The sequence below is a fragment of the Bicyclus anynana genome, chromosome 10 (genome assembly GCF_947172395.1).
Source record: "Bicyclus anynana chromosome 10, ilBicAnyn1.1, whole genome shotgun sequence".
Classification (NCBI taxonomy): domain Eukaryota; kingdom Metazoa; phylum Arthropoda; class Insecta; order Lepidoptera; family Nymphalidae; genus Bicyclus; species Bicyclus anynana.
In genome coordinates, this window is record NC_069092.1 from 2,648,920 (window position 1) to 2,671,882 (window position 22,963).

The 22,963-nt window shown below is 35.9% G+C and overlaps 1 protein-coding gene across 1 annotated transcript; it reads left to right on the forward strand.

Moving 5' to 3' along the window:
* Positions 1-2,908: 2,908 nt before the first annotated feature.
* On the forward strand, positions 2,909-16,745 carry LOC128198451 (uncharacterized). The gene is made up of 4 exons (XM_052884002.1): positions 2,909-3,071; positions 5,822-5,935; positions 9,475-9,672; positions 16,510-16,745. Exons 1-4 carry the CDS (start codon positions 2,909-2,911, stop codon positions 16,743-16,745), a joined length of 711 nt encoding a protein of 236 aa, XP_052739962.1.
* Positions 16,746-22,963: the final 6,218 nt, after the last annotated feature.

Sequence of the window (22,963 nt, forward strand, 5' to 3'; positions counted from 1 at the left end):
GGCTATGACAACGCTTCGGATGATGACGTCATTGAAGTCGTAAGAGACGAAGCTCCAATCGAAATTTTATCTGACGATGAAGATATGGAAGTTGACAGAGCGAGTAATATTTGTTCATTTAACGAAACTTTCCATTTTACGGCGCCTCACACACCTAATGAAGTGGACAAAGATCTCGTAAACGAACTAGAAGATCCACTCAAAAGCTGTTTCGGTGAAATAGAAAGTTCTTTTTCAATTTCTGAACAGGAGCACGCAATTGCAGTGCCAACTATAACTCACACTATGTCTTTAGAAAATGAATCGAAAATCGATGACAAAACTAACCACGACAGTAGTGGAGAGAATTGTTTTGTGAATGTAACTGATTTAGGTAATAGTTCAGATAATGATGCAGAACAATTGAAACAAAAGGTACAAGAAGAGAATGAGTCCAAAGGAGGAGAGAATTTAAACATAAATTCTGTTGACGTTCCTAATGATAAATGTATAGATAACGCAGTTAGCGACGATAATTCGTCACAAAAGTAGCAAAAATTTTTTGGTTGCATAATAAACTTGTTAATTAATACTTATTTAATTTTCATAACTTTTAAATTGGTTCATTACCTAATCTATTTACCTAATCTATTTCGACATGAAGTTATCGTTAAAATCAAATTAACATTGTTAAATGTAACTTAAGTTCATTTATTAGTTTTAATTTAAAACTTGTGTGATCAAGATATTTAAGTTCTATAAAGCTTAAACACGACTTATTTAATTTTGACAATAAAACGTTTATTGGAGCTATGTGTTTTTTTTAGTACATAATAAAGTTTTAAAAATATAAAGACCTAAACTTCTCTACGTACGACTATCGCCCGAAATTAATAATCAATCCTAATCCGTTTTTTCCCGTCTAAGATCGATATTTCAATCCATTTCTTATATAAAGCATGCCAATAAGCGATCCTCGAATCGAGTTTGCAATCTTAAAAATCAATCTATCATTGGGAGGACGGATCACAGATTAGAGATGGCCTCTGTATGAAAATGTAAATTTTTGCGTGTCAATAACCTATCCGACCATTTTGACATATCCATAGATCGGTGTAAACAAAACGAACTTCTGTACTCAAACTACAAAAACGTCAGTTCAAGTTGTCAAAAATTTTCCGTTCCATTTTCGGTAGTGCGTTCTTCGTGTAGTGTGTATTTGATAATAAAATGAATTTTTTACGTGTTTTGAAATGTAAAGTCATATTTAGCTTAAAACATATTTCAAGTAGGTATTCCGTTTTTAATTTAAAGATTTGTTTCATTTATAAAACGTTGAATAAAAAGTATTATTGAATTAAGCACTTTGCTAAGAACGGAACGACAAGGAGGGAAAAGATCGCTTGCGATCCGTCAGAAAAACATATTTAGATTGCAGAGTTTTAATATTGGCACGAAGATTAGAGATCAATCGGGCGATTGGCAACATTCTAAGATTTATTTGAATCTTAGATTGGAGATACATTATTAATTTCGGGCGTATATCTACTATTACGATTTTGCTATCTAGTACAGTCATTGTAGCCCAAAATCAGCTATTACCTCCGATTTCGTTGAACCTCCGTATATTTGGATGAAAATTTGGGACTAAGTATTCTTTACCTTCTACTTCAAAAGTGACATATGTTCGTCTTGCGCTTTTTGCATTTTAGGGGCGAAATCCACTCCTTTTGTTAAAAATGGGAAAAATGTAGATTAAACCATTCTGGCATAAATAATTGTGTTTAATTACTACATATACATGTTTTTATATTTAGTAGCACGTTTCTCAAACGGTGAAGGAAAAACATCGTGAGGAAACCTGCATACCTGAGAATTTTCTTAATTCCCTGCGTGTGTGAAGTCTGCCAATTCGCATTGGACCAGCGTGGTGGACAATTAGCCTAACCTATTATTAATATTCTGAGAGGAGACTCGAGCTCAGCAGTGAGCCGAATATGGGTTGATAATGATGAAGCTTATTTCGTTGAAATATCTATTTTAGATCATCACAAAAACGAAAATACGATGAAAAACCATGTAGTGACTCATTATTTCAATGGTACACCGAGATACATAATAAGCCCGCTGGTCCTAATGAATATATAACAGTGATCGTTACGGAATCATCACAGTCACCTTGCGACGCCACCTATAGTGGGAGGTGCGAGGTGGGTCAAGCTCAAAATCTAATTTTCTAAGACACTGATTATGATTATATTGAAGTTTGTTGTTTTGACGGCCTCTGTGGCGCAGTGGATTTACAAGACGGAGGTCCTGGGTTCGATCCCCGGCTGGGTCGTTTGACGTTTTCGTAATTGGTTCAGATCTGGCTGGCGGAAGGCTTCGGCCGTGGCTAGTTACCCCCCAAGGCAATGACGTACCTCCAAGCGATTTAGCATTCCGGAACGATGTAGAAACCGAAAGGGGTGTGGATTTTCGTATTTCGCTATTCCTAACAAGTTAACCCGCTTCCATCTTAGATTGCATCATCACTTACCATCAGGGGCGATTGTAGTCAATGGCTAACTAGTAAAGAATAAAAAAAAATTATACCTACATTGTTTTTTAGTTTTGTCTAGTTTTTACGGAGCGGGCGTCGTCTAGTCTATACTAATATTATAAAGCTGCAGAGTTTGTTTGTTTGATAAACGCGCTAATCTCAGGAACTATAGGTCCGATTTGAAAAATTCTTTTAGTGTTAGATAGCCCATTTATCGAGGAAGGTTATAAGCTATATTATCCCCGTATTCCTTCGGCAACGGGATCCACGCGGGTGAAACCGCGCGGCGTCAGCTAGTTAATGATATTGTGATGTGTATCTAAGAAGCTAGTGAAATAAACAAAAACGAATGTTCCAGACAGTGACCCACTAACTTGGGAATACAAAATGACTGAGAGTAAACGAGGCGCTGTCATACTCCAGCAAGGGCAGTACATGTACCGCAAAGACTACATTCATAATGACAGGATCACTTGGAGGTGTGTGAAGCGGCACAGCGGTTGCAAAGCCACCTGTGTCATTAAAGGAAGCAAGTTGATTAAGATCTCTGGTAAACATAACCATGAGGATACTGTGATATGTCCCAATTAAAATCATCATCAATCACAGATTATGAAATAATAGGCAGATAGAGCGAACGGAACACGGCAGTGATGCAGCCATTCCAAATACGAATTCAAAAATAAAAATAGGCATCTACTAGGTGTACCGCTTGCAAAGCTACCTGTGTCATTAAAGGAAGCAAGTTGATAAAGATCTCTGGTAAACATAACCATGAGGATACTGTGATATGTCCAAATTAAAATCATCATCATTACATCACAGATTACGGAATAATAGGCAGATAGAGCGGACGGAACACGGCAGTGATGCAGCTATTCCAAATACAAATTCAAAAATAAAAATAGGCATCTGCTAGGTAAGACCATTACAACGGTCTTACCTAGAAGATGCTTATTCACTTTTTAAAATGCTTTCCATGACGCTTAATTATTGTAGTCAAGCGCATTTTTTTTGCATAAATAATACCTTATGAAAACACTAACAAACTCACTAGCCGTCTCTGCGATTTTCGAAAGTTCCCCTCGATTTCTCCAGGATACCATCATTAGATCATGACATGAAAAAAATGGGACCACCCTGGAAGTAAACCCCTTCAAACAAAAAAAGAATTTTCAAAATCGGTTTATAAATTACTGAAATATCGCTGAACTTTGGAAGTCGGTTAAGAACAAGAAGTAAGGTATCATAGATAATATCTATACGTCAAACATTCAGACTTCATAAAATGAGGTACGTCTGGCTACTGCTGGCTAAGTCTTTAGTATTTCGACAGACTATTCTTGTTTCACTGGTATCTAGTAGTGTACAGGGTACTCGGTCTAGGTAGAGCATATGTCAAAAACTATACATAATTTTAGCACGAGTTGTAAAAGTAATGTAAAGTAAAGTAAGTAGGTACTCGTAGATCTTAAGAAAAAACATAAAAGATACGAGAATTGTGTGTAGTGTAAGTGTAAAGTTGAAAATAAAATATATAAATTGTTAGTTACACCACAAATTGTATAGACCAACTAAGCACGTCAAATGAAAAATTATGAATTGTTACAAAAAATTATTATAATTTGTTATTAAAATAAAATATTTTTACAATCTGTCCCTTTATTCAAAAGACGAATGTTACTAACAGTATGATGTACAAGGGAAAGTTGTCGTCGTCAGATAATTTATTATTATCAGCCTATTTTAACGGCCTACTACAGATCAGGCCTCCCTTCTTATAGTAGAGGAGTTATGGAGCTTAGACCCATCACGCTGCTCCAATGCATTTTATGATCAACACTAAAAGTGGCTCTCTGACTGAGAGTTACATATTTGTACCTTTTGCCGTGGAGACTTGGGCCATGGAGTCGCAGTGACAAAAAATTTCACCGAATTTTTTCACCGCGGCTAGTGACAGAAGGGCAGAAGGATCAGTCTAGCTGTCCAGCGCGGAAATGCAGCCAGTATTCTTGCCACCATTCCACGTGGGCATGATTTGTATAGTTATTAGGATAAGTTAGCTTAATTTCCGTATTCTTTCACACTAAAAGGTGCTAATGATAATAAACGGGAACGACACGACTTACACGACAAGGGACGGGACGAGCACTTAACGTGCTCTCTAATGCTCGCCACTCATCATCCAATAAGTTCACATGCCTGCAGCGCTAACGACAGGATATTCGATAAAATTGATTATTTATTGGTCGCGACCAACACACGATCAGCTTTATCGGATGTCCAGCCGTTAGCGCTGCAGGCACGTGGGATTATTGGATGGTGAGTGGCTAGCACAAGGAGCGACCATGTAACACAATAATTTTCCCCACTTTTAGAATTTAATTTTAATGAACTATTTTTAGAAGAAAGAAAAGCTTAGTATTTCTCAGCTCTACCCAGGACCTCGTAGAAGCTAACCAACGACCATCGAGGTAATATCTTACAAAAATAATAATATTAGTGCGCATTTTAATTTTTCTCAGTCACAGTCTAGGCAGTGCAGAAAGCTGCTTGTGTTAAAGCACTAGTCGTCGCCTTCAGACGAATAAAATCGGGACCTGACTCGCTAGACTTTACCCCTTCTACAACTTCTATTTGCTTTTCATTAAGTAAAAGTTTAAGTATTTCTAACTTATTTATAGCAATTTTTTAATTAAAACAATATCTAGAATCTGATTCTGCAGTTAGGACAGTTATGCTGTTCCGATATTCAGTAATCGAATATTTTGTGTAACGACACTAAACGATGGGTTTGTCAAAGTTTTATTAGTGTGTGTTAAAATTACACAATATATATCTAATGCGATTAAAATTTTTAGTTGTGTGTAGTGTAAGGACACACAGTATGTATATTTATTGATGTAACTATATAGTCTGGTTAGGTAGTGTAAAACCTGCGAATATGCGTTAAAATTGGTGGAAAAATACAAGCGATAGCTCATTTGACACGGAAATCAAAAAGGGTTTCGTTTTGAGGTTATAAAAACTGCAATTTTGGAATTGCAGAAAATAAAAAAAACGCCTTTCTCAGAATTTTATTCCGCGTCGAATCAGATATCTATTGTATTTTTCCTACCATTCTAACGATTTCTTGCAGATAAATCTTTAATCGACTATTGAATACTTCGTTCCTCTCGAAAAACGACAGACATTTTTTTAGTCAATTTGGGTTCGATACAACTCCATTGTTAATTACTCTGCGCCACAGGGCCGTAGTTAGATTTTTTTTTTTACAATTAACATTTGTGCACGTTTCAGCCGACATCGGCGCCCGCTACGCCACCATGAACGGCCGCCGAGTGCTGCTGATCGGCAACTATCGCTTCATGAAGCACTACGACGGCAGGAACGGCAGAACAAGATGGCGGTGCTGCAAGTCTTTCAACAAGTGCAAAGCGATAGTTATCACTTACGGCGACGTCATTAGAAAACTTAAAAACTTACACAATCATTAAAATAACTTGATAAATCGCTATTGACCTTTCTAGCGAGGTTCGTAGTGCTGTGGTCAACACAGAGGTCCTGGGTTAGAGTCCCAGCACAGATCGTCGTTATCGGCTCACTGCTGAGCTCGAGTCTCCTCTCAGAATGAGAGGGGTTAGGCCAATAGTCCACCACGCCGGCCCAATGCGGATTGGCTTTCTTTCTTCTTCAGTCTTTACACACGCAGAAAACTAAGAAAATTCTCTGGTATGCAGGTTTCCTCACGATGTTTTTCTTCACCGTTTGAGATACGTGATATTTAATTTCTTAAAATGCACAAAACTGAAAAGTTGGAGGTGCATGCCCCGGACCGGATTCGAACCCACCACCCTCGGGAATCGGAGGCAGGGGTTCATATCCACTGGGCTATCTAGTTTAGTATATTATCTAAATTTGCTCAATTCTGGTCTGGTGGCTTTGGCCGTGGCTAGTTTCTTTTTTTAATTCTTTACAAGTTAGCCCTTGGCTACAATCTCACCTGATGGTAAGTGATGATGCAATCTAAGATGGAAGCGGGCTAACTTGTTAGGGGGAGGATGAAAATCCACAAAGCCACCATATTATCAAGCGATTAAGCGTTCCAGTACGATGCCGCATATAAAGTCAGAGGTAAAGTTGTATATCTTCCAAGTAAGTTACTTCACATCAGGTGAGATCGCAGTCAAGGGCTAACTTGTCATTCAATAAAAAAAACTATCCTATTTAACCCGACTACGGCGATAAAAGTTATAATCAGAACCATTTTTGCTAAAAACATTTTTATCATACAAGGATGTTGTTAAGTAATAAATAAACTGAAAATTTTGAAAAACCCCCGAGGTCATAAAGTTATTACACTCTGGATCAAATCACCAATATTCTTTTTTATTTTTTTTAATTCTTTACAAGTTAGCCCTTGACTGCAATCTCACCTGATGGTAAGTGATGATGCAGTCTAAGATGGAAACGGGCTAACTTGTTAAGAGGAGGATTAAAATCCACACCCCTTTCGGTTTCTACACGGCATCGTACCGGAACGCTAAATCGCATGGCGGTACGTCTTTGCCGGTAGGGTGGTAACTAACCACGGCCGAAGCCTCCCACCAGCCAGACCTGAACAAATTAAGAAAATCTCAATATGCCCACCCGGGGATCGAACCCAGGACCTCCGTTTTGTAAATCCACCGCGCCACCACCACTGCGCCACGGAGGCCGTCAAAAATTCTCCTTCAGTGTGCTTTCATTTTAGACCCCACTCAATTATATTTGCAGACATTTGGTTATTCTTCCCCACTTTCACCCCCCACAACTTTTAAACGGCTCAATCGATTTTCATCAAACATGTTTATGAACTCGCACATAAGTCACCTTTAATACAAAAAAATACTTAATTAAAATAGCTTTATCCGTTCGGGAGCTATGGCGCCGCAGATAGATAGACAGACACGTCAAACTAATACCACCTCTTTTTTCGTCAGGGTTAAAAATAAATGAAATATACATATATGTAATAATGTAAATAATGAATATAATATGTAGTAAATATAGTATGAACCATGGTAGGTAACTTTTAGTATAGCTGGGCAAATTCGTTCGTAACTCTCCCGATGGTCCACGCGGGCCGGGAGGGGACTTCATACCCGCGCAGTCCTTCCCTCTGCCCCGTGCGCAGCTCTTTTAAATTGATATAAATTTCGTCAATGAAGGAAAAAATACGCACGGCACTTAGGTTTACGTTATTAATCTGCAACTGTTGATAGGGTAACCTTTTACAACTATAGTATAAATCATAGTCGGGTTGCAGTTTTGTTAATATTTTATATCATGTAAATAAATTTATTGTTATATTATACATAAATACTATGTTTAGGATCATCATTAAATATTTATTGTAACTTGCATACTCGCCACATATCTTTAAACAAACAGTTAAAAAACGTGATAAATGCGTACAAATCGCTAAGCACTTAACCCTCATTCGCAGGAGAGTTAAAAAAACGGACGCTAAAACGCGTTCAAATATAGAATGAAGTTATATGAAGGTCTATTTCTAACGCTCAAAATTTAACGCAACTGCTCCAAAAAAGCCGTCGTGTTTTAAAAACGCTGTCGTGTGAACTTATACTTGGGAATGCATTTGTTGTATTTGAACGCTTTTTTATCGTCCGTTAAAAAAGCTCTTGTGCGAATGACGGCTCAAACGTCTTTTGTTGTTATTAGCTACTTATTTTTAATGTTTTATTATATTATTTAATATTATTGATCACATCACATGTACATAGACACACTTCATTTACGTTAGATAGATATTAATAATAAATAATTTGATATTGTTAACCGTAATAATAAGTTGTAATGAATATCTGGTGACTCCAAACTGTGGTTTATTCAAAGTCCCCAGTTAATGTACTTCCATGTTAGTAAATCATCGTTAAATTATATTGTTTTTCTGCATCTTCTGTTTAAGTTATAATTGTAAAATGTTAAATTACTATGAATTTATAATTTTTAACAAATACTAACAATGCGTTATATAATTTAGTAGATTATATACAACTAATAAAATAGTTTTTAAACTTTAAGTTGAACTTGATTCTACTATATACTACACTATTATCTAAATACTATAATTGAGAAATTAATTGGCTTTATTCACACGTAATTTGGTCGGTGTAAGCCCGACTATAGGCAAACCGTGTAACTTCGTCCTCGTTGCGCGCTTCCCTCTGGTCAATTTTTTTTTCATTTCAAAATACTATGAATACAAGTATACTTTTGAAAATAACGCGAGAGTGAAGCCTAATTTTATCTCATAATTATAAATGCCACTCATAATACTAACTAATACTATAATTGAATATACGAAGCGTATTATATACGTAGTAAATGCCTACGTATTTCATTTAATAAAGTTACCTAAGGTCCCTTCGAATAGCTACGCGGGACAGAATCCCTTTAGACAATAAAGAAGTACCCAAATTCAAATTAATCCTGTGGTATCATTATCAACCCATATTCGGCTCACTGCTGAGCTCGAGTCTCCTCTCAGAATGAGAGGGGTTAGGCCAATAGTCCACGACGCTGGCCCAATGCGAATTGGCAGACTTTACACACGCAGAGAATTGAAAAAAATCTCTGGTATGCAGGTTTCCTCACGATGTTTTTTTATACCGTTTGAGACACGTGATATTTAATTTCTTAAAATGCACGCAACTGAAAAGTTGGAGGAGCATGCCCTAGACCGGATTCGAACACACACCTCCCGGAATCTGAGGTCATATCCACTGGGCTATCTCGACATCAAGCGAGTCGCAGGATCGTGATGTTTGGAAGTCCCTACAAAAGGCCTACGAGTATGTCCTGCAGTGGACTGATATTATGAAGATGATGATGAAATAGTATTATTATAAATTGGTAATCTCTTGTCTAAATGAGTATTTCCCTTCCAGCCATGGAAGTGATACAGACGTCCAGTGGCTACCCGAAGCTTATGTACTGCGGTTTTTTGTACAGGCCGCACAACGCGTACAGGCACAGGAGACTGCAACTGTGGTACTGTAGGTATCGGAACACGAGGCAGTGCCGCGCCATCGTGAGGACCATGGACGGACACATCATCAAGACCGAGGAGAATCTGTTCCACTCATGTATACTGCCCAGACCCCGGCGCATACCACGGAGGTGAATTTTTATAAATAATACAAGATGTGAGATGATCACAGATCAAAGCTTTCCTAGGATATTCACAAATTACCAAATTTTCTTTCTACAAACGCTAAAGATTCAAAATCTACAAAATATATGGGGATGACATGATTGTCCTACTCATATCAATCGGATAATAGGAAATGTGAGCCCAGTGGGTATGACCTCTGCCTTTGATTTGGGGGGCTTAGGTTCGAATCCGAGGAGCATGCAACTCCAAGTCTTCATTATGTGCATTTTCAGAAATTAAATATCACGTATTTCAAATGGTAATGGAAAAACATCGTTAGAAACAAACCTGCCTACCTAAGATGTTCTTAATTCTTTACATGTGTGAAGTCTGCCAATTCGCATTGGGCCAGCGTGATTGACTATTAGCCTAACCCTTCCCGTCCTGAGAGGATACTCGTGCTTAACAGTGAGCCGAATATGGGTTTTTTAATGATGATGATGAGAAATCGTATAAGTTATTTCCATACATGTTTTAGTTTTTGAAGCATTAGCATTTATAGGAAGAGAATTGATGTGTAACTTGGCTTCAGGCCAAGGATGAACTCCAATGACGGTCACACACGATACTACCTACCCTACCTACCCACTAAGCCTTAGTTCCAATATTCATAATCGTGGATTAACAGTAAAACCTGAATGTTCTTCAAAGTAAACTGGACCTACTCACTATTGCTTAAAGTTCACTTTACTTTGAAGAAATTTGAGATTTACATCCAAATCCATGTTTGTAAATAAGGCCGTAGAAGAGCTTGGTCTATGTTCATTACCCTCGGGCAAATCTTGATGTGACGAAATGTTTCTAGAAATGTACGAGTATGTACCTACTTGTTACTCTGCGTTAAGAAGATTAGGTACCAACGCTAGTGGGCTCTTAGGTCTAGTTCAGACTACTCTAGTATTTTGGTCGAGTACGAACGACTTTTGGATTTACGCCCAAAAATCGTTCGTACTCGACTAAAATACTAAAGTAGTCCGAACTAGACCTAAGAGCACACTAGCGTTGATATCTAATCTTCATCGCTGTATTCTAAAAAAATATGGTATATACACGAATACGTAAGTCCCTAAGTCCAGGTCTCAAAGCATAGTTCAATAGAAATAAAAAAAGCTATGCTCCTAGAATTAAAAAAAAGTAATTCATCTGCGAAATTAATCTTGCCATATTTATTTGTTTTATTACCAAAAAAATATTTACATTCATTTTAATTAGTTTCTAGAAGCATAATAATTATTACAAAAAATATTTGAATAGCTGTACATAATGTTATTTATTAATTATTATCGATGTTTGTTTGTTTGGAAGGACAGTATTTAAGTTCAAAATGTTTTGTCTTTTGTAAAAGTGCACCTGGCTGCGGCTCAAAAAACCTTGCTGCATATTCCCAAAATTAATTATCCCTTTCTCCTCCCTTCCCCTCAAATAATACCGGATTACCCACCATTTGAGGTCACAACATCAGAGAGCTCATCAAATAATGTAAATTGTTAATACTACCTATTACGTTAAAAGAAATGTCACTAGTTCGTAAATTCTAGTCCAAAATTATGATAAGACGACAGTATAACTGAACTTTACTCTTTATTTTTAAATCTAGGTTATATTTTATATAATAGTAAACGATTGTGTGCTAGTCCGTGGGTTTAGGCTTCTCATTACTTTTTGTGTGAAGTCTTTGATTTCTATGATAAAAAAATACCTGACTTGATCCTCCAGGATCTATGTGAAAAGGAGACTGACCATTTTGGGCACAGCACGTTACAGAAAAAAAAAAAAAATGACGGAAAATTCTTCATTTAATAATAAATCAAAATCACCACAACAATCAAAGATAATTAGAATTGATAGTTGCTAATATTATTTGGAAATGTGTGTGTTTTTGAAATCGTGCATTTTATTATGTAGATACTCAATTGTAATTGCCCATATCTTGATTTGAAGACAACTTTTAATAAAACTGAAATTAAACCAGTCTAAAACTGATATCAATATTTATTAAATGATACTAATTTGGACATTGTAACGGTTCATTCATTAAATTTGAGCCCATTAATGTATAAAAAATGGTCGATCTCCTTTCGTCAAAGTCAGTTCAGCGATTAAGGTCGGAACAATCAATATTGGCTGGTGGGAGGCTTCGGCCGTGGCTAGTTACCACCCTACCGGCAAAGACGTACCGCCAAGCGATTTAGCGTTCCGGTACGATGCCGTGTAGAAACCGAAAGGGGTGTGGATTTTCATCCTCCTCCTAACAAGTTAGCCCGCTTCCATCTTAGACTGCATCATCACTTACCATCAGGTGAGATAGTAGTCAAGGGCTAACTTGTAAAGAATATAAAAAAAAAAATATTGGCATTAATAATTATGATTCCAGAGTAGTAATAAAACACATATTAAGTATGGAATTTAATTACATTTATTGTAATCACATTTAACACACGATTATAAAGTTAACACTATAATAATGATATACAAGTTTTAATTACACAAAAAATACTTACTTTGTAAATCTTAAAGCTTATTGGACTTGGAACAGTTCGAAGGCACATTCAAATGTACTAACAGTATTACCTACTTATTTGTTATATGGACACTCAGACAAATTATACACGGACCTGCCTCGCGTTCCCCTCTGTTAATGATCAAGAATCAACGATCTTACACGTCTATAAAAAGTGTTACAACTTTTAGTTTACTAAAAGATGAAGCTACGTTTCATTTCTAAGTTCCTTCCTTATCAGCCGATAGACGTCCACTGCTGGACATAGGCCTCTTGCATGGACCTCCAAGCACAACGATCTCGAGCCGCCAGCATCCAACGGCTCCCTGCAACCCGCTTAATATCCTCGGTCCACCTAGTGGGGGGTCGCCCAACACTGCGCTTTCCGGTGCGGGGTCGCCATTCCAGCACCTTGGGGCCCCAACGTCCATCGGCTCTTCGAACTATGTGGCCCGCCCATTGCCACTTCAGCTTCGCGACTCGCTGAGCTATGTCAGTGACTTTGGTTCGTCTGCGGATCTCCTCATTCCTGATTCGATCACGCAGAGAAACTCCAAGCATAGCTCGCTCCATCGCCCGCTGAGTGACTTTGAGCCTTCTAATAAGGCCCATAGTCAGAGAAAAAGTCTCGGATCCGTAAGTCATCACTGGCAACACGCATTGATCGAAGACTTTCGTCTTCAAGCACTGAGGAATTTCGGACGAAAAGATGTCGCGGAGTTTCCCGAACGCTGCCCAGCCGAGCTGGATTCGGCGATTCACCTCTTTCTCAAAATTGGACCTACCTAACTGGACTGTGTGTCCTAGGTATATATATTCGTCTACAATTTCGAGCGCAGAGTCCTCAACAATAACTGGGTGGAGCGGTACATGAGTATTAGTCATGATCTTTGTCTTGCTCATGTTCATTTTTAGGCCCACACGTTGAGAAACCCTGCTGAGGTCGTTGAGCATGGTACTAAGGTCCTCCAGAGTGTCTGCCATAATGACTACATCATCGGCAAAACGTAGTTGAGTGATGTACTCACCATTGATGTTGATGCCAAATCCGTTCCAGTCCAGAAGCTTAAAGACATCTTCCAATGCAGCGGTAAATAGCTTTGGGGAGATCACATCTCCCTGCCGCACTCCTCGCTGCAGTTGGATTGGCCTCGTAGTCTGATCCTGTATACGGACTGACATGGTGGCGCTTTCATACAAACACTTCAACGCTTGAATGTACCTGTAGTCGATCCGGCATCTCTGCAAAGACCTCAGCACAGCCCAAGTTTCCACCGAATCGAAGGCTTTCTCATAGTCCACAAACGCTAAGCAAAGTGGCTGGTTATACTCTTCGGTATTCTGTATAACCTGCCGCAGCGTATGAATGTGGTCTATGGTACTAAAGCCTGCTCGGAAACCGGCTTGTTCGGGAGGCTGGAAGTCGTCAAACCTACGGGCGAGACGATTCGTGATGACTCTCGAGAACAACTTGTAGACATGACTCAACAACGAGATGGGTCTGTAATTCTTCAGTAAGGTATTGTCACCTTTTTTGAAGAACAGAACCACCACGCTCCTGTGCCACGCCTTAGGTCGTCGCCTTAGTGAGGTCGAGAAGTTCTACGGACAGTTATACACCTCTACCCAAAAGCCTGTTGACAATTTGGCCAAAGATCCTAGAGCCAAATTGACCCGACACTATACCGAAGATATCCCGGACGTCAGCCTATACGAGATTAGTATGGCTCTCAGACAACTTAAGAACAACAAAGCACCAGGTGATGACGGAATCACAGCAGAACTCCTGAAAGCGGGTGGAAAACCGATACTTAAGGTCCTTCAGCGGTTGTTCAATTCCGTCATTCACGAGGGTACAACACCTATTTCTAAGTTAGTTATATCAAATTTGTAATGAAAACAATATCTAAATAGAATCGATTCTTTAGACGGATTACCAAATCATCATCAAGTAATCGAATATTCCGTGTGACGAGTGGAAGCGATGATTTTTTTAATCTGTGTAAAGTTACACGTGTGTTCATTGCGAATTTATAGTAATGTCTATGGACACAAAATATATTTATTGGTGTTAAATATTTTCTATGTGTGAGTTTACCTACCCCCTCAAAAATACAGACAATTTTGTTAGTGAATTTGGGTGCGATACAAGTCCATATGTATTTGGTCTGAGTATTGACATGTTTTTATGTCAATTATTTTCAACTGGCAGCTCAAAACATTCACTCTGTTTGCTTGTGCAGTGCCTATGAAGCGAAAGACGTGACGTCACACTAAAAAGTGACTGAAAATGCAATCTTTCGTTCGTTCATAAAGACATAAGAACAGTATGTGAATGTGTTAGCGTCAAAAAAATGTTTTATAAGTACATCTCAAGCACAAGACCCAAGGTTGTGGTTTATCGTAAGGCACATTATAAGAAACAAAAAGAGATATAAAGCTCGTTAAGGCTGATTACCACTATTATTGCTCAGCTGACCACACAATCACGCCTCATACATATTTGTTTTATCGTCTCATCATGATCTTTTTATGATATACTAGCGAACGTCTGCGACTTCGTCCGCGTGGAATTCAGTTTTTCACAAATCCCGCGGGAAGCATGGCCTTTTCCGGGATGAAAAATAGCATATGTGTTAATCCAGAGTAAGATTTATTTCCATTCCAAATTTCAGCCAAATCGCTCGAGTAACCGTAGCGTAATGGAGGAACAAACATACACACTTACACACATACTTTCGCCTTTACAATATTAGTGTAATAGTGTATTATTTATTATTATTATTTATCAATGTCTAATGTTGGCCGTACACGCAATCGGAAATATATACGAATCGCTTTGTGAGAAATAATATCAGCCATAGTTCTTATAAATACTTACTCTAAAATGAAAGTTAAAATATGTGCCGAATATTAACAATATCATTGACAGATCCGATAATTGACTTATTATAAAAGTTCAATATGATAGAAATCTTATAATTTTCTTTTATTATTTTCAATTTTGATCACATTCTATCATTATAATAAATTTATTTAAAGTTAAATATAATATGAAAGTACAAAATATCATATACATATTACATACATATTGAAAGAGATTCTCGTTTTAGGCACCTATTTGTATATTTTTTTTCTTTACTTATTTTATTTATTGGTAAACATTATTAAAAACTACAGACAATGTGCAATTATATATAGTTACATCATAATTTTATCAAAACTATATTATCCATCATTATCCAAATAGATGGTATAAGCTTTATTACAACTCATATGAATGTATAAATTCTTCAAAGTTATGTATTTTTTTACATTATAAAGTTGTGATGTTTTAAATCATTTGTTTTCAAAAAATTCTAATAAATCATCAAAATAATTGTGTGCGCCAAACTCCAAGCCCATCTCTACGTATAGGTGCAGTGTAGAAAACATACCTAATATTATAATATCTGTGATATTTGGCGTGTTTCAACGTCAGAGCGGACTAGAAGCTCGACATATGTACTATGTATATAAGAAAAAATAAAAAAAAAAACAAATGTTATGAGGAATGGTTGTGCTCTAAAAAGCTCCGTACAATGACACTGTTCTGCGTAGTGAGACTCGCTCGGCAGCCCAGTTGAATCCTCTTGTTGCAAGTCCACCGAATCTTCTTTTTGTAGCACTCGTGTTTTATGAATTTGTACTCGCCAATGTGCACCACCATATGTCCACGCTTGGACAGACCGAAACGAACTGCGAATATAATGTATATATTTAATATAAATACCTTAACTGTATTGTACAATCGTAGACTATAATTTAAATTTATATATGTAAGTGCCATGTTCAGAATTATTTATACCATAGGTTAATTTCAGTCATAAATAATTATGAACGTATATTTTGTGATAGTCATTTTATTCACAAATATCATATAAGTTTAATAACAACCTATGATGTAATAAAATAACCATGGTTATTTAATAAAATAATGATGATTATTTTATTACGTTTATAATGATCTACGTTTATTTATTGTGTATTCTCAGTTAAATTATAAAACGTATGAATACAAAGTAAATTAAAAACAATCCAAATATCAAATGCTATTTTATTTTTTATCAACACAACACGTAGATATATTAGGTATTTATAAAACTTTTTGCTTATTAACAATTTTTTGATCACAATTAAATCTATATATACTGCTCATATCTATTGGTTATGTAATAATATACTTTTGTTTAACCAATGACAAAATATTTATACAGTTATACATTGCAGTTGGCTTGATTGGAACGGGCATCGACTGTTTTGCGTCGTACTGCCTCAGTAAACAAGGCAAGATGGGAATCAACGTGGGAGGCTACAGGTTCAGATTCAACGGCTGCGCGAGGAACGGCAAGATACGATGGCGATGTTCACGTGGTCCGTGGTGTAAAGCCGCCCTCCATACTTACAGAGGCAGGATAGTATACATACAGAGCACACACAACTGTGGGCCGAAACCGCCTAGCTAAACTTTTATATCAAATAATATATTATGATCGTATAAATATATAAAAAAAAATATTTGCAAGTAGTGTATGGGCTGCATAATTAGGGTGGCCATATACAAATTAAGCAAAGGAGAACACCCATTACCAACACCAAAAAGGGTACTAACTACCAATCCTAAAAGATACCTAATTACTCTAAGTACAACCAACTTGATGCAGTTTATCAATAGAAGTGCCAAAAACTAAATATATGTAATACCAAAAACGATATCATTAATTCTAGTAGCATCAGCATTCAAATCGCAATTTTTCCCCGACTTTCCATGTGGCTCAATTTTGCTAACTGACGTTCTACTAACCACCCTGAGGTATATTCATGTATGTCTACCGTCGTCTAAGTTTGGTGTGTTCAGTAGACCTTTGACCACCGACTAAGTCGGACGTTTTCGATATACAAATAACGAGTATTTAGGCTCCAACTGTGCTGGAAATCGACTATAATTTTAGAACATTGCTCAAGATATTGAAGTATGTATTACAAAATAACAATTTTTATTTACGAGTATAAAACCCTAGCATACTACCTACTAGTTTGGGTTTTAAATAATTAAGTTATGTAATGCAGTGATAATTTTTCACATAATGGTATTCTGGAGAAATATTAGGTATATAATAATAATTAAGCCTCACTCAATCGATACAACGCCAAAACAGCTTTCTTCTGATGATATTAGTCAACAAGTTTCTTTTTCGTGATAATCTTGTACAACAAGAGGTTCACAGTTCACGGTTAAACCATGACACGGCTTTAGTATTCTTACAACTACGAGTATGTAAATCAATACAAATAAGATTTATAAGTAGATTATATATGTGTAAAATGTTATATTTAAAAAATATACGCTCGATGGAGTATTTTTGTAAAATAATAATTTATTATTTGTTTATTTTAAACTATTGACTCTACTGTAATCGAAAAGTAGATCACATATTTGTAAAATTAAAAGGTTGCAGTATATTTGCAGCTGGGGAACGATCAAAAATATATTCTAATAAGGGTATATAGTCAATTTATTCTAGGAAGTCCGTTTGACTTCAGATGTAGTGGTAGGTGTACACTGTACAGGCAAGCGTTTCACGCTTTGATGTGCAAAATTGGCTATGTGCCTGCAGTGATAACGCTGAATCAATTTACACCTACAAAAGTGCTTGGACGGTCTTCTTACCACTATATAAGCCTTGGTCTTGCCAAAATAAATTGAATATAGTATATATAGTAACAGTACAAAATTAATGTAAATTGATCGTAATATCAATGTGTGAAAATATTGTATATTATCTATTCGTAGTTAATAAACTGTTTGTAGTATTAATAAACTGTTGTGAACATAAAATAAAATACTTAAAACAAAATAATTAATAATATCTGGTGTCAAATATTATACAGGGTTCAATTTAAATGATTCATCAAAATCTTTTAATAAGTGTAAAGGCTTCGAAAAATCGAAAATCTAACAAAAGCCAAAAAACGTATATTTATTGATCCATCTTTGAATTGTATTGTACTAATTTCCATTTTGATATTTCTTATTGCATAATGTGTCGTCCATTCAAAAGGTTTTTTAATTAAAAGACAATTTTGTACGTATGTACCTATTATACTTTTGATGTTAAATAATTATTTTTTATACAGATTAAAAAAATGTCTATGTAATTGCTTATTATTAAGTAGAATCATTATGGCATGATTTATAAGTTTATATAACTATGTACATTATGTCTTCTGGTGACTATGTTTAATTTATATTTAGGAGGTTTTTTTCAGTTGCAATAATCGGTCTGTTATGTAATTTATTAATTTACCTATTCATCGCGTTATATACTGTTTAGTACCAGAACACACATCCTACGACCAAATGGGCATCGGTGGGCGACAGGGACCCCTAGAGGTACAAAAAACGTAGCCAAATGCAAAGCCTACTACTGCTACTACTACTAATACTAAGGTTGACTTGAATCCTGAATATTAAAAACTAAAACCAGGGAAAATGATTTTTTCTTTTTGCTTTATAATAAATATTTAATAACAACTAGTCGGTGGTAAAATTGACATAAAATCACATTTAGAAGCCTTTATATGGCTTTGGCTTATATTCTAGTGACGAGTGACCTTAAAAATAATTTCCATACATTATTAGGTGTGAAAATATTTAACAGTTTCGTTTTTCATTGTAGCACAAATTAACTTCACACTTTCCACACGCAGTGAAAGAACGAAACTTTGAACAGTTTCGGCATAACTGACGATTTTTTTTCCAAGTGGGAAAATGGTCGATATTATCAGTACGTACAGCATCTAAAGGCCGACTATGGCGTCTTTTCTTATCGGGTTTGATACCACATTTTCTTGTTTGCACACTCTCATAATTAGTGAGACAAATATCTTCATCATCACTTGAAGGTTCATCTATAGTTTCACGATTTATGAAACCCAAAACATCCATTCCTAAAACAAAGCTTATTATAATGCAATGCGAAGCCAAATATGAACTTCATTTGGGTCGTGTTTTGTCGTGTGTTCTAGGCCTAAAACAGTTGATTTTTAGGGTTCTTCTATGTTAATTAATTTTGTGTATAACTAAAACGAAGTTTTATATCATAATTAACTATTTTAATTAGTCAATCACAGTAACAGCAAATAATATTTGGATCATATACAGGGTTTTCATTGCTGAACAAGCAATATGCATATTTATTTTTAAGGGTTATTTATAAAATCTTATTGTATAGGAGAGTGTATAATATTTAGACGTATAACCATCATTTTAATTAATTTATAATATTATGCCTACCTGTAAGTAATCATAAAAAGTCATCATATTGTTGTTTTTTTTTTTGGGAAATAAGTGTTGTTTAAGTTGCAGTTTTGTAGCTACTTTGTAAAAATAGTTGTACCTAAATCCTATATACAAACAATCAACATCCTAAACTGAATTGACAGGTCTAAGAGCTCCGTCACACCAGCGTTTCTCCAGTCTGTCAGTGAAAAGGATATAAAGTGTGAAGTGTCTCTAAACTTGAGTTCAGCGGAACCTTGTGAAAAAGATGGACTTACTAACCATGTCCATTTTTTTTAAACAATGTGAAATGTGTATGTATCAGTTAGTCAAAAAAATATCAGCTGAAAGACCTCTTTTAATCACTTTTACTTATACATTTACAAAAGTATTGGGTTTATTAAAATTGTCTCTCATAGAACTTTGACTACTCGTAATTAGAATTATAAAATTAACCGTTAGAAGTTAGAGGTAGGCATAACACGTTTCTATATATTTGCGAATGAAAAACAATTAGGTATATAGTATATACCTCCTTCTAGGTAAAACTTAACACATTTTAAAACAGTTATACAAAATTCGAACACAAACTTTAGTTATTCCCTTAATAAATAAAAAATTAAATTTACTTAATGGAGGTAGACGAAAGATCTGCTTAAAAATACTGGCACAATTTTCATATCACACGTCTTATAGCAACGCATTTTTTCTTAAGTATTTAGAGAAAAACACCTAAATCTTATTGGAAAATCGTCTAGCTTAAAATACTATTTGCGCGGTAAACTAACTTTGTACTATCTGCCTGACGAAACTCTGTCGGCTTAAGTCCAGTGGAAATTGGAATTCAGACGTTGTAGAGGCACCCCTAGAGGATCATTCAGCTGTGTGTCGAATTTAACCTCTATTTGTTTGAGAATTTGACACTTAGCGGGTGAATAATCCACTGGGGATGCCCCTACAACGTCTATGAATTCCACTATAAATGATCTACGAGTATGAATGTCTTGAAATGTCTCATAATCCAACAGTTTCCATTAGAATTGCAGATTCTGCAGAAATGATCGAATCGGTCGTGTAGCAGAAGTCGCAGTCTTGTCATAATCGAATGCCTTTTGGTTTATTATTCTTATAGTTGCTGTTTCACTGACCAAATTCCCAAGAGGGAACTTTAGAGCTTGAAGATCGGAGACGAAAGAAGTCGAAATATCCATTTTATAATTGAACAAAATATAAAGTTAGTAATTTAAAAAATAAAATATATATAAATAATAATAATTGCCATCCATATAGTTAAAACTTACACAAACTTAAGTTATCCTTTTAATAAATAAAAATTTAATTTACTAATCGTGGTAGACGATCGATATGCTTAAAGATACTGGCACAATTTACATTAAATAATTTAATCTCACTAAAAGGACACAACTATTCATACTAAAATTATAGGTATATAAACAAAGACGGGTTTATTACAACACTTATAACTCGAGATCTGCTGGACCAATTTTCATGGTTTTTGATTCGTTGGATTTGTCTCCGCCCTGAATAGCAGAATACATCTTTAAAACAATGAAAACTAGAGTTTTTTTAGGGTAGGTTAGGGATAGGTGTAGGGTATGGTTAGGGGGGGAAGTGCTCAAAAATCAAAGCGAAGCTTGACTATACTCCGCTAGTATTAAGTATAAATGCAAGAATAATTGTGTTATTTGCTAAACCGTTCTTTTTGAACGAAATTTGTCAAAGATTGCAGCCCCTAAAGGCAGTTCACTTTTTACTGCAGAAATCATAGTTTCGTTAGAAATCGTACGTCGTATCGTACAGAAATGACCTAAGCCGACAGAGTTCCTACTGCCTTTTCAAAACTCTTTTGTAGGATCACTCACCATTATCACTTACCTACCCCCAATTTTCATAAACAAACTCCAACGGTTTCTCATAACGAACCTCCGGCACAGACCTATACGTCCCGTCCGATGTTTTAATTAATACTCTTCCTCTGTGACTGTGGCAGTCATCTTGTTTGATCACGTGGTAGCTGTCCAGCACAACAAAAGCTTTACATCTCGGATAGGAGATACAGTCCCACCTGGAACTTCGGTTTTTGCTGTAATACAGGTGGCGTTGGTAGTAAAACCGTACCTTCATATTGTTCATGGTTACGAACTCGCCTGAAAGAGAAATTATTTATAAATACAAATACATGAAATAACTAAAAATAAAGATCTTTCTTTTTTTCTTTACAAATTTCCCTTCTCATAAAAGACTTTCGCCCAGCCTCGCAATTCCGATGCGTGTTTGTGGTTATATGGAATGCTTTAACGAAAACCATACCCTGTGACGAAGCCTAAACCGTTTGCTTTTGATGTATACCAGCATACATCTACCGAAAGCGCCATAAAATTTGCCTCATTTAAAAGAGGAGAGGGTAATTTACTACTAGGATTTTCCATTACTTTTTACGCATTTAGTCATCTTTGATTTTTTTTCTATTACCTAGTCAATTTAATTCGTGGTCTGAGTAGGTGGCATCACTAATTTTATAAACGAATTGCCTATTATATAGCATGCAGGGCATCGCATACTATCTAGGAAAGCTAGGTGTTTGGTTTGTGATGTCCCTGCTCATCGTAAAGCATTCCTCTCACGAAATTCACGTTCAAAAGTCCGTTTTATCGTTTTATCCACTAGCGAACCTGTATTAGCGCGTTATTCAAATTTGGAACGTGATGAAGTACTTGTCAGTAGTCCAGTAGTGAGTAAATCTAAAATATCCATAGAATTATAATTATACGTACCTAAATCTATGAAAATATCAGATGATTCAAAATAAAAAATTTAAATCTACTTTAGATTAAAATTTTCACCATTTTTTGACACACCAACAAGTCTCAAACTTACCGTTTAAGTACTGTTTCCTTTGGCCATAGTCGAAGACTGTTTTATATAGAGCTGTAGCCTAATGAGACGAAAGCGTAGCGAAACAGCTTGGCGTTGTTGAAGACAACTTAAGTCTCAAAAATAATGTCGCCGTCTCGTGGAAGATATTCGTATATCTATTTACGTTTGCGATATTTCAAAATAATATAGAACGGGTAAAAAAGATACAATTAAGTATAAATAATTAATTGTAATTAATCGAAATATTCACATAATTTTTCTAAACCTATACAATTATACATACATTATCTATTTAGTGAGCCTACCAAAACATATATTGCACAAAAACTTCACGTGCTCATTGCAAAGTAGTTTACCACATGAAATGCACCCTTTTTTGGTCCGCCTATTCTTTTTTCTGGGGCATACACCACAGTATCCTTTAGATGGTTCATTTTTAATACATTTGGCAGCTAGAAAAGGAAAAATAGTTTACATAAATCGAAGTCTTGGTATTTTTTTGAA

Bases quoted from the DNA above. Each gene is read 5' to 3' on its own strand.
- LOC128198451 (XM_052884002.1), top strand. From the start codon at position 2,909: ATGACTGAGAGTAAACGAGGCGCTGTCATACTCCAGCAAGGGCAGTAC. The intron at 3,072-5,821 runs GTAAACATAACC...TGCACGTTTCAG, and splicing joins CAAGTTGATTAAGATCTCTG to CCGACATCGGCGCCCGCTAC. The intron at 5,936-9,474 runs GCAAGTCTTTCA...TTTCCCTTCCAG, and splicing joins CAGAACAAGATGGCGGTGCT to CCATGGAAGTGATACAGACG.